This window comes from Limulus polyphemus, unplaced genomic scaffold (genome assembly GCF_000517525.1).
Source record: "Limulus polyphemus unplaced genomic scaffold, Limulus_polyphemus-2.1.2 Scaffold596, whole genome shotgun sequence".
Taxonomy (NCBI): Eukaryota; Metazoa; Arthropoda; class Merostomata; order Xiphosura; family Limulidae; genus Limulus; species Limulus polyphemus.
The window spans coordinates 485,359-498,968 of record NW_013666206.1 but is presented as its reverse complement, the minus strand read 5'-3'; the positions used below and the strand labels follow the sequence as shown (position 1 = coordinate 498,968).

At 29.6% G+C, this 13,610-nt stretch overlaps 1 protein-coding gene across 1 annotated transcript; it reads right to left on the bottom strand.

Moving 5' to 3' along the window:
* Nucleotides 1-1,926: 1,926 nt before the first annotated feature.
* Nucleotides 1,927-9,308, bottom strand: LOC106459352 (sorting nexin-3-like). The gene is made up of 4 exons (XM_013918971.2): nt 9,074-9,308; nt 8,142-8,237; nt 4,751-4,875; nt 1,927-2,616 (listed from the first exon to the last, which is right to left on the bottom strand). Exons 1-4 carry the CDS (start codon nt 9,245-9,247, stop codon nt 2,511-2,513), a joined length of 501 nt encoding a protein of 166 aa, XP_013774425.1. The 5' UTR covers nt 9,248-9,308; the 3' UTR covers nt 1,927-2,510.
* Between the last annotated feature and the right edge of the window lie 4,302 nt (nt 9,309-13,610).

The following is a 13,610-nucleotide window of genomic DNA, read 5'->3' as shown; positions in this document are numbered from 1 at the left end:
CGAATTTTAACTCGTTGTACGAGTCAAAAATTCTTGTCAATGACTGCTCGTAAAGCGAATTACTCGTATAATGAGGCACTCGTACTACGAGGTTCTACTGTAATTACTAATTAGTGTAATACAAAGTTCATAAACTTGCAACAATAACTATAAATATATCCATTTACTAAAATAGTAACTGTAAAAACTATTTTATAGCAAAATTCTAGTGATTATATCCTGTCTTTAAATATTTTATACATTGCAACATACATAAGAATAGCTATGATTTCATGCTATTGAGTTTCATAAAGTCTTTTTTTTTATAAAATGTAAATGAAGAACAACCTTGTTTTCAGAACTCTGCAGTCAGTACTTACTGTACATTGGGATGACAGTATGTTAAATATGTAATATATACAGTAACATTTTACACTTCAAAACGTTGAAATAAACAAGGCAAATAAATTTGAACTATGAAAGAGACTTGGTTCCAAAAATATTACATAGATTATGCTACAACAATCACTACTGAAAAATAGTTATTTAATTAGGAAAGTAGCAAATCATTTGTTTTATATATATAACATAGCCATGAATTTAACACAAGCACACAAGGCGAGGGATTTTTATGCATACTTGGTGGTTGACTACATAATCAATGTCCGAATCTTTAGACGTAAATGTCACCAGATTTATAACATTTGACTTAGCTTGTTTCATGACAAGTAGTACCTTATGACCAGATTGATTATTGGCCTGTCAAAATCTGTGTTTATTTTAAAAATAAAGTGTTAAATTGTTGTTGATTATCATGACCTATTGCACAATTAAATTTAACATTCTTTTAAACTGTTTGCATGATTTATACTTTTGTTTTTTTTCCAGTTGTCAACTGTATTATTTTTTCTGCACTGAAGTCAACGTGTTGAAATTCTAAAGATATTGTTATCCTCATCATTCAAAGAAATGGTTTAAAGTAGAAGTTTTTTTAAGATGAATTAGAACTTTTAGATTAAATGAAAAAGGTTATTTCTTATTAAACTTTAAGGCAACATTGGGAATGTAACTTGGACTTAAACAGGAATTGAGTAATAAGCAGTTATACTAGTAATATTTTCTACACAATTAACTAATTATAGCTAACATAGAAAATGCATTTTTGCATTTTCTAGTATAAATAAAGCCAACCGATAATGGGACAAGTCAAATTTTACGCACTTGCTGCTTTATCAACCACAATTCAGTTAACAACAGTTAAGCATATTTTTCTCTTCAGAACATGATATATATAGTACAACTGCTTTATCTGAAAACACACATTAAGAAACTGATAATTGATATATTCCATGTTTAACTTTGTTTTTGATTTTATATGGATAAATCTACTGGATAATACCAACAAAAACTAAAAAAGATTGTGACAAATTTTCTTTCATTGAAAGTTATCTACAAAGATGATATGACTTTAGAAATATTAATGTATGTTTAATTGTTGCAGCTTCTACCCACCCATATGGTGTTTTTTTTTTGCACACTTTGAAAGAACTTGATACCAGATAAAATGCTAAAGACCCAGAATAAATTGTGTTAGGATTTTTTACTAAAACAATATTTTAAATGTTTTGCTATAAAAGAATAATCCAACTAAATTTCTTAATATTTTAATTCCTTAGATATCCTTTTACAAACTTTATGCCTGAAGTGTATAATAATGATACCTTAACTTTGTGTTTGCTACAGATTTCTATTATTAAATAAGATATTTCAACATAGAGTTAATTTGGTTCGTTGAACCACAGCAACAAAAGGTCTAGGCACCACTTGGAAGGAATCTTAAGATTAATAGTATACAAATAAATGTTTTGTGTGTAATGTGAAATTACTTATTTTGTGTAAATAGTCATATTAAAACACCACAAATACAATTTCAGCATTGCTTATTCATACTGGTTGTTCTCATTGTGTTTTATTTTTAAGACAACCAACAAGTTTCTTCCACACAGTTAAATTTTGTTTATAGCAATTCAACCCTCTTTATTATACCTGAAAATTTACAATCAGTATTTCTAATAAACAGCAAAATAAAAACAGAACAAACAAAAATAACATACTAATCTGACAAGTCCCAATACAATTGCAAAATTACAGAACTAATAGTTCAATAGTTTGTAAGATCAGAAACAAAAGTGTTAGTAAAAATTACTGAACATTTGGAATAGATTTTTAGTTTTCTTTTGCAAATTTCAAAATACTGTACACAAACGCATATTATATATAATGTTGTAATCAACAAATATAGTAACAATGTATAAGTATAAAGAAATATATTTTATGACTGGTACTTTAAGATTTCAACACTACTTTAAATAACTGCAATAAGAACATTGTCAAAACCATAGTGAAAAACTTTTCCAATGTATGATGTGATGTTATGAGGTGGAATATTAGTATTTGCCTAAAGATCACTTCCAACAAATGTATGTTACTGATTGAATGGACCATATAAATCAATAATCATTAAGTTCTGTTCACGAGCTTCTAATTTTCCCTGGAATATAAGTTTTGTCCAGCTCTTGTTCCTGTAAAAACATGTGTAGACACCGTTCATTCTGTGCTAAAGGATGGCCTGCTACCCTAGAAAGTTTAAAAAAGTTATAAAACAACAATAGTAATGTCTATAGAATTAAGTAGTATCTCAAGCTCCATACACTTTTCATCAGTCAATTTAAATATGAAGTTTTAAAATTGTCTAGCATTTTAATTATTTCAAACAGGTAGTTGTTTGTTTTGTTTATTCAATTATAATCTTACATCATGAAATGAAGAAAGCAGTTTTTTGCACAATATATAAACTCCAATAATCTTTAGCATCAGTCTGAATTGAGTGGATGAAACCTAATACTAAAACTGTGTCTTCACTGGTTGTGGTAAGAGTGATGTTGGCAATGATAACTGATAATTTACTAGCTTATGTTTATTTGTTTGTTGGTAGGTTTTCTTAACACTTACAGTGAAACTGCACTAGGAATCCTTTGAATAAAAGCAAAACTATGATCAATGTGAATGAAAGTACAAATGTAATTAAGGGCCTAAAATGGGCTATTGCATTATCAAATAGTAAAATGGGATGGAAATACAGTTTAACTGTTGTCCAAAATTTTGAAATTCTAACTCAAAAGCAATGGCAAAGTGCTATCCATACCACATTTAATACATTTCAAAGCTGTACTTTAATATTGCAGATACAGTAAAATGAAAATGTCATGTCTTGATTTGGAATGGACCATTATGGAGTACAGAAATGAAATGTGATGAGAATGTTGTGCAAATTATTTCATTTGTTTATTGCAAGTTTCAACTTTATACCCCTCAGAGGACTTAGTCTCCTGTAACTTAAAAGGTAGTTAAATGTAAGTGAAAATGGTGAAGTGTATCCAAACAGTAAGATATGTACTGCTTTACCCATAAAAGGCTCAAATTGTATTTGATATAAAATAATACACTTACAGAAAAATTAATAAGCTCTTCCTTTGTATTTTCTACTTTTTTTAAAAAATACAATTCATTTTAAATTTAGCTAAATGCTTCAACTTAAAAGAAATTTGGCATACTGCATGCTTTGTCTAAATCGCATTGTTTGTTGGACAAAAAAAAGTTATGATTTGAAATTAATCTGATTAAATGAAACATAAAAAACAAGGTATTAAGGTATAAAATTTTGTAACACTACTCTGTATAAAAGTTTGCCCTAAGTACTTTGTAAAAAGACCATTTATTTGTTTTCAAATAACATTCTACATATTAACGTAATATAAAAACATATTTTACAGTGTTCACACAGGAACTTCCCAATATCTTTTCAAGGAAGTTTCCATGACTAAATAAAAAATTTCTAGGCATAAAATAATCATGAGTGTACAGTGCATATAAAAATAATAGAAATAAACACAGATATCAATAATCTATGATACCCCTTCAGCTATTTTCAAATTACAAGGCATTAAATCAGATATTAAGGTAAACACTATTCTTTCAATACTCATGCAATTACTAAGAAAATATTTCTCTAATTTTAATGAAAACCACTTTATTATTGTGAACCATATCTTTAGGTTTAATACAGATGTAGCTCCACGTCATTTAACTGCAAACAAATAATTTATTCTCATATTTGCTATTCAGATCTTGATATATCTGCCTTTCATATGGCTAATTAGTGCCAATTCACATATTAGAAACATCAAATCCTTTTTCACAAGCCATGTAAAGGGCTTTGTATTTGTTCTCTGTCCATTCATATGTGACCATTGTTCATTAAAAATAACTTTTCACCAGGCATTTTATGATTCTATCAGCATTTTGCCACTAGGACTATATACCTAAACACTTTTTTATCAACATACTTGACAAAACTAAGAGTAACAGACATTAAAACCAGTGTACATAATAATGCCATGCCACAGTGTTAATTGCAATACAAAAAACTGGAAATGGAAACTTGTAACTGGATATCCTTTTTTTAACTCCACCCACCAAACTACAAATGAATAGACAAAAGTTAATCTGAAAGCTATGTTTATTTTATATTTTGATTCAATTTTAAATTTAGTTTTTAATGAAATAAAAAAATCCCAGGAACTTGCATGGTTCTAGAAGTGCAAGGAAAATACTTTCAGGAGCTTCTAGGTATTCTAGGAACTGTAACTAAGACTTAATTTGTTCTGTCCACCAGTACATTTTAAAGTGTTATTTTTATTATAAAGCTTACTTGTTGACGAACATTTCAAGTCCTTTTTTCCTTTCTTCAATAAATTCCTCATCAAATATTCCTTCATCTGCTCGGAAAGGAAGCTGTCTTTTCCAAGCTTTTCCTGGTAAAGGTGGCACTACAATCTATACAAATAAAATGTCTTATTTTATAATCTGAAATAAGTCATTTGTACTAATGTTTAAAAAATTGATTTATGTCAATTCTTTACAATAAATTACCTACATATTAGATCAAGTTAAGTTTTACAGAATTTAAGGGATAAGAATTATTTCTTTAAGGTTAGACTAAACATTTCCAAGTGATTTCTAAAAGTATAAAATAAATTTATTCATATAATTAATACTTTAAACTATCAGTACTCAGTGAAACTTCATAATTACAGAATTAAGGGGTTAAAAAAGACAACTGTATGTTTTACAAATATTTCATTTGTTACTATTATGGTTTCACCCATAAAGGCATTGTCAGGCACCTGAATTTCAACAGTCATTTGGAGATGGTAATACTAATAATTACAATGAGTTAGTTATTTCTTGTTGTAATTTTGTTTCAAAACGTTACGAGTATGTGAATTATAGCAATCCAACAGAGTGTCATTTGCAATACAGAAAACATGAAATGCTAATTAGTGCCAACTAGAGAAATATAAACTGTCTGAACAAATGGAAAGACTACAATGTATGGCTTTATCAAATTTAAACAACATTTAAAATACTGAACAAATTAGCTGCTCTATATTGGCTCTGATGTTGGCATCTAAAAAATGGACTATCCACATTGTTTCAACTTTTAAAAAGTTTAATTTGCTATAGGCCTGAAACAGCAATATTGAATAATGATGTTTTTGTACAAGGTGTTCTCTTCTAAAGTTTAAGTTACTAAATAGCTCACTCTGACTGGTTTTGAAATAGTTGCTTCTCACTTATCAGTCTCATTAAATTACTAACATTATCTGGGCTCAGAATACCAGTGCAAGGGTGAGAGGGGTTACAGATCGAACAACCTATCTAAAATGTGAAAAACCCTTTAGTTGTTGCACTGTTGTGCAATTTGGGGAGTGGATCAAGTTTTTTCAAAGCTCTTCAGAATATACACTTGGAAACAAAACATTAAATTTGGAACCCTTCCTCACCTAAAAGTATTTAATTTGAGCCCAGAACATATTTATTATGTTTTGTTTTCTTCTATAAATTTCTTTAATATGGATGATGAAAAATGCATTTTATTTTATTAAAAGATATGAGGAATCTCAAGAACAAATACAAGCTACAACATCAAAGAAAATTTAACAAAGGGAACAAAGAAAAAGAAATTGAGAAAAAATGCATTAGAAATTAAAAACTATACGTCAAGCTCTAGCTACACCATAACCAGATTTATGATGGTTGGTTGTATGTAATATACATGAAGCTTTTATAGTTCTAGTGACATGCAAGTACATGACCTGATACACTGCTAAGATACAACTGTTTTTAAAGAACTGCATTATATAATACCTTTTCTTTGTTTTAGACATTGTAAATACCATGTTTGATGATGTCCTGTCCATTTTGTATATTCCTCATTCTAGGCAAAATATTTTTTTGGAATGTAGAACCAGCCCAGCAGTCTTCCAATGAATGAGATAATTTGCAAACTTGAAGTCTCTCTTTCTCCAGTATCTTTTAAATACTTTGTTTTTGAGTAGGTGGAGAAATATGATAAAGTGAACGAGTTTGTATTGTTATTATCCACATTTCAGTGATAATAAAAAAAATAGTTCAGTTTGTAATGACCGTTTAATTTTGTGTATTCATTTAGTTACTACCATTCAGAATGGAAACCTCTGACCCTTTGATAATAGAAAGTTAATTGATTTTGTACTTCATTTGTTTCTTAAGGTTACACACACACACACATATATATATATATATATACATGTGTGCATGTGTTTTTAAGGATGCCTTCTGGACAAAATGACAGTAATATGTTAAGAAGAAATATTGCAATTTGACATACAATATATGGGGTTGTTCATTTAATTAAGTATTCAGTTGCATAAGTACTACTTTTAAATATATGCATTTTGTTTTATCAGTTATTATAAACCACTTAATCAGCAAACCAACTGAGACCTATCTTACTTTCATTCAAGAAAATGGCAGTAAAGTTTTTAAAGTAGAGAGGAATGTTTAAAAGTTAGTAATAAATTAATACTTGACATAATTTGTTGCCAACTCATATTTGATGAGAATAAATATGTATCTATGCAGTCAAACTAATTATAAAATGTTTGGATTACTTTGAAAAATTGGATTTTTCTACACCTTACAGTCAATATATTGGGACAATCACCATTTTATTATTACTGAAATAGACTAAAGTATTAATGTACAGGTTGCAGAAAATAAGTTTCTAAAGATTATTTTTTGAAAATAATTTATTTCATGTGGTTAACATAAAAATGTCTCCTTGTGATTTTAAATATCAGTTTCCTTTTGTTGTCCTGATGGCCAACAGGGTTAAAACTGTGAAATGTCTGTGGCCATCCTAGAGGATATACAACAGTTGTTTTATTAAAAGTCTGATAAATTAGTAGGATATACTTTGTTTTAATTTTATCATTTAGGCCAAATTATTTGTTGCTAAATTGAAAGTTTGCAGAATTTGCTATAATCCTAGCCTCTAGGCAAAATGTATGGAACTAAAATCATTGAAAAGTTATAGCAATTTTTGGTTATTTGTACTTCATAAATTACTAGATTATTCTCTATGTTTTTCCTATGTTTTAGAATTTTGAAATAGAAGGAGGGGGGGGGGGTGTTAACTGTGATGTATAACTGACTAAACAGAAAGGTTACATGATTAAAAAACCTAGAAAATGGGCACTTCCACATGAATTATAAGGTAAAAACAATAAATAATGAGAATTATTTAGAAGAGTGTAGCCATCTCTTTTGATACAGAGATTTATAATCTTGAAATAAATATATTCAGCAATTAATTACATGTCCTTAGTGAAGTTTTTTCCAGAAACCTGAACTGTTTTTTGCATTTTGTCTGAGAAACCGCAACATCATAAAAGCCATGAAGTGTAATCTACCATCACATAAAGAAGAAGCAAGTGAATATCAAAGTGAATAGTGTGAGTATATTCTTCATCTAAATATATGACAGCAATGATGGTCAAATGAGAAGGCATTTGACAAAATATAAAAAATGCTCAAAATAAATCTAAGATCTATGTGGGCCTTTAAAAAATGCATAATAGAAAAAAAACTAGGAATATAATTATGACTATGTTTTGTAGTTTTACGTACAGCAAATCTTTTTTTTTATTTTGCTTATGAAAATGTATACATTTGACTTGACTGAATGTTGGACTTACAATTAACCTCATTTGTCCTACCTTGCTGTTTCTTTCCAGTTCTGTCCTTAACCACTCAAAATCACTATAACGTCGTCTTACACTTGATTCTTTCATCTTGAAAACTGGTAGGTTTGTCTGAAAGCACAGATCTTAATATAAGTACTTTTTATTCAAGCTACTTTATTTACACATATACAATCTGAAGGACATACTGTACTAACATTATCAAAGAAAACGGCTTAGTTTATTTGTCTGAAATTATTTGAGTAGAAATACAGACAACACCTAGAAAATTAAGTATCCTTATAGTTATACACAGTTAATGTTTCAACTTTGATAAACTTGCAATTAATTTTATTTATTTCACAAGCTTTTGTATGTCCATGTACTCATGCTATATCAATACAGCTTCTAAGAGTACAGGGCACTGGTATTTGTGATGCAATAAGAATTGATGAAATTATGAACAGTTGGCACAATAACAAGTATTTCTAAAACTATCTCGAACAAAGTGATTTTCACCTACATAGTACTTATTTCAAAGCTAATTATTTCTGTACTCATATACTATTTTCCCAGCATTTCTATTCACATATACGTATATAGATTATATGACAATATCACTATCATTTTGCCAGAGATATTGTTAAATTAAAAACTTTAAAAACACAAATGTTATACTAAAATACTGCTTTAAATTTGATTTTTAAATTAATATTTTATTAAAACTTTTGTAACGAGGATGAACGTAACACTAACTGTAACAATGAAGAGCATGCTCAACTCAGTAGCTAATGATATGCTAACAAGGTGGTAAAAGTTTGAAAATAATAATATATAACAAACAGATGTAATATTGTACTTATTACATTAATACTAAAGTTAATAATAGTATAGTACTAATACTAATAGTGGTAGTAGTACTAGGGCGGCCAGTAAACTGCAGTAAACGCCAATGTCAAAGGTCATACCTTCATTCTAACTTCATAATCGGTATACCGATTTCGACCAATCCCATGTGTAATTGGATCGCGAACATCTATTTCTAAGAAATTTGCTGGAGCAGCATAAGCATCATCTAATGTTTGTTTTTTCGGTTGAAGCCGCCGAGTTGAATCTTGAGGTACCTTCTCCTCTGAGTCCATGTTTGTGAACAGTTAAGTTGACACCTACCGGCCCAGAACCATGAATAAAATGTATTACATCCTTAATATTAACATCGATTAATAGATTATTCATGCAATGGGGCCAAAAACTGTAGTTCACCTAGCGGTGACTCTTTAAAAGTAATTGCATTACGACAAAATCATGTGATTTTTTTCTGACTGGAATTCTTAATATATCCAAGCTTAAAATTTAAAACTACATTTAATTTTACTTTATTTTTAAATAACTCTAGAAATACATATAAAATAAGATATGGTTAAAGCTAGAATCGCAAACCTGTCGAACATATCAAAATATCTTTTTAACTCTTATTTTCCAACATCTTCGTGTGTTTGTTTGTTTTGAATTTCGCGCATAGCTACACGAGGGCTATCTGCGCTAGCCGTCCCTAATTTGGCACTGTAAGACTAGAGGGAAGGCAGCTAGTCATCATCACCCACCGCGAACTCTTGGGCTACTCTTTTATCAACGAATAGTGGGATTGCCCGTAACTTTATAACGCCCTCACGGCTGAAAGGGTGAGCATGTTTGGTGTGAAGGGGATTCGAACTCGCGCCCCTCAGTTGTGAGTCGAGCAACCTAACCACCTAGCCATGTTCCAACATTTAAAGATGATTATTTGGCAGTTTTTACTTTCTGAACCTTTCGGCTACAATTTTATTTCTAAAGAGCAACAGACACAGTTAGGTTTGTTTTATGGAAAACTAACGTTACATATTATGTGGGAGAATTATATAGAGATTTGTTTATACTGGTGTTACGCTTATCTAACGAATAAGTAATACAATATCGGTAAAATTCTAAGTGAATACTTTGTCATGTTTATATCTTCAGCCGGTTTCTAATGCCATTGTATACTATTGGTAAGTTATGATTCAGTGAAATGGTTTATAATATTTTTGTTATACAAAATTGCCTACAAGAAATTATAATTGACCTTTTAAAGTATTTGAGTTCTGGTCTATAATCAGTTGTTATCCAATTAGACGTTTTAAATAAATATTTACCAATAAATAGTATTCAGTGACCCGAAAAGGGGAACATTAAATTGCAAAATAGCACATCAAGATATTTTCTGTAATATATACGGCTTTGCATCCGCAAATATATATTTTATTTTCCATTATATACGTATATATACTAGAAAAACGAAACGTATTTTACACGTGAAATGATTGATCCTTGTTAAATTACGTAAAACTTTTAAAGCTAAAATGCTAATGCTAAGAAAAGGATGTGATTATGGCCTTCAACAAAATTAATGAAACATTAACAATAAATGTTAATTACAATAAAAAGCTAGTAATTGCTGTGTCAATTTTACAAGTTTAAGGTTATTAGCCACTGTAAGACTGTATAACACTATTCAGTTTAAAATGTTTCTATTCAAACCTGAATTCCTGCAACTGACAGGATTTAAACATTTAGTTATAGATAAAAGTTATTCTTGGAAAGATTTAGCTACTTATATAGTGATTTTTGTATGGTTTTGTGTATTCATCCCTACCTTGTTTCTGTACTTTTTGGCATTGCCATCCCTAAATCATTCTTAATTTTTAAAAATTTTATTATTACTTGTTATATAAGAAATTGACATAATCTAAACGCACTAAGCAGTTTTATCTATTTGAATCTGAAGGAAAGGAGTAATAAACAACATATTTTGAAACTTTCTTTATTGTGTAAATATGTGCTCAGTTTTGTTCAAGCTCGGTAGTTGTTTCAATATTACTTTATTCATGTAACTCACATATTTTCTACTTTATTAACTGGGTACATCGTTTATTTTGCCTATGGGAATACTGTTTTACAATGTATTCAGTGTATTTTCATACACGCACATATATATATGTATATGAGTTCAACTTTTAGTTTTAACTATGACGTTTCTTTATAAGCAGTTTCAGTGTTATATAGTGATTTAAGCTTCAGACTATAAATTACGTTTTTTTTTGGCAAATATCTAAAACATTTAGTTAAAAACTTGTGTTTTTGAAACATGCAACATCATTGAACAGTAACTTGGATGTAGCTCTTGAATTTATGAATCATTGACTGTTTTATGACCAACTATATTCATAGAACTTAAGTGGGTGTAGCAAAAGTACTTTTCATACTATAATGTGAATATACTACTAAATATTTTCCTTCAATCACTTTGGCCAACCACATTCACTAGTGTTAAGTAGTATTAAGCCTTTCTGTCAATCTCTGATGACTTGTGATAGACCTTCATATTGAAGAGAACTTGAAACCCATTTGTAATATTTCTGTGCTTCATGAAAAAAATTGAGGCTTAAGACTAAACTACTGCAAGTACAAGAAATTAATCAAGTGAAAATTTAAAATCAATTGAATAGTTATTATGAAAAAATACTATTAACTCAATATTGTAAGTAATAATATGTAACATCTTAGCTTAAATTACGTACATTCAAACAAATAAATGCATGATAAACTGAGTTTGTTTATTTTACAGCAAAGCCACATTAGCTAGCTGAACTGAACCCAAATTTTAGCACTGCAAGTCCGTAGACTTACCTCTGTCTCACCTGGAGAACGATAAACTGAAAATTACAGTTTAAAACTATATATTTCTTATTGGCTCATGAAGTTACCAAATGTCTTAACACCCAAAGAGTAAAAAAAAACAAAAAAACTATGTAAATATGTAAAAACCACAAAAGATTTAGCTGCAAGAAAGAAATGTTATTTACAAAGAAAATCACATTTCTCTTTCAAATGCAGTTTGTTTGTTTATAGTTAAGCACAAAACTGCACAATGGGCTATCTGTGTTCTGTCCACCATGGGTATCGAAACACGATTTCTATCCTTGTAAGTCCGTTGACATACCGCTGTGCCACTGGGGGTCGTCAGAATGTGAAACTCAACAGATGGGATAAAAGCTGAAAGTTATAAATTAAAAACTTATTTTGATCAAAGTTTAATTATAATTATCAAGTGCTTTATCCATTTGGTTTAAGTACTTTCTCTAGGTTTTTCTTTTCTGTTTAGCCAAAGAATAATATTTTATCAAGTAGTCTGAATTATACAAAAATATAGAAATTTGAGCTTTTTGCCAGAAATTGTTTCTTTTTTTACTATTGTGATTATGATTAGCAGGTACTTTGAATTATCCTTTGCCTTCAAAAAAAAAAATTCACCTGCATATTAGAATAAAAACACTGTCTTAGAATTATGACCCAGGAATCACCAACTATTATAAGCTTATTCTCTTTGTTACTCTGTCAAGAAAGCTTTCACGCTCCTTTTTTGACAATGCTCAACGATATAGATCGTCGCTTAGCAACAAGACTATTACTTAATTGTTCTTAGACCAACTATGGTGTTTATATTAAATGCTTAATATTCATGTTGATTTGTTTAAAAAGTTTGTTTTGTATTTTTCATAATCTTGGTCATATAACAGCAAAATAGTGTAATTCGGAAGTGTTATGACACTGAATTGCAGCCAAAAGCAAAATATGATTTACCAAGTAATGTGTCATCTAAGCCTTACACTACGTTTATGTATTATATTAGACTACAAATAGGCCTACTATTATTAACGTTAGAGAGTCAGTGTTTAAAAACTTTTATGTGGTGAATAAATGTTTATTAATAAATATTCTTTTGGTATTTTAACACATATATTATCTATTTTTTATTTAAATAGACACTCAACGTTTTGCTTTACATCTTCTTCAGGAGCATTCACTAAAATACAAACCGAAACTGACAGTACAAAGCTTCAAATGGTTTAAATAGTAAATTATATTCGAATCTATAATGTGCAGTTGTACAACGTGCTTTGCCCCCAATGGTACAGCGGTATGTCTACGGACTTACAACACTAGAATCCGGGTTTCGATACCCGTGGTGGGCAGAGTATAGATAGCCCACTGTGCAGCTTTGTGCTTAATTACAAACAAACTAACAATCAACGTGCTCTTGACATATTAAGTAGTAAAGCTTATTGTTGAAAGAAAAGTATTGTTGAAATAATTAACTGTTACCTGTAGTATACAAACATTACAAAGGTTACAAAGTGAAATAACAAAAAGATAGGATAAAAAATAAAATAATTAAAATTATAGGCGCCATCCTTTGTCCCTATTCATCTGCAGTCGTAACTGTTCGATGAGAAGAGATTCTTTGAATTTTCTGTTAGTGTACTTGGTGGCTTTGGTGAGGATTTCTATGGAGAACGGTGGTTTCAAGTCAGGTGTTACTTGTACATGATTGGTTAAAAAATTATCTGCAACTGCGCTTCTTTCATGTTGTTGTTTATAAAGAGCGTCAATATGTTCTCCTATCCTTGTGTGTAGGGTTCTTCCGGT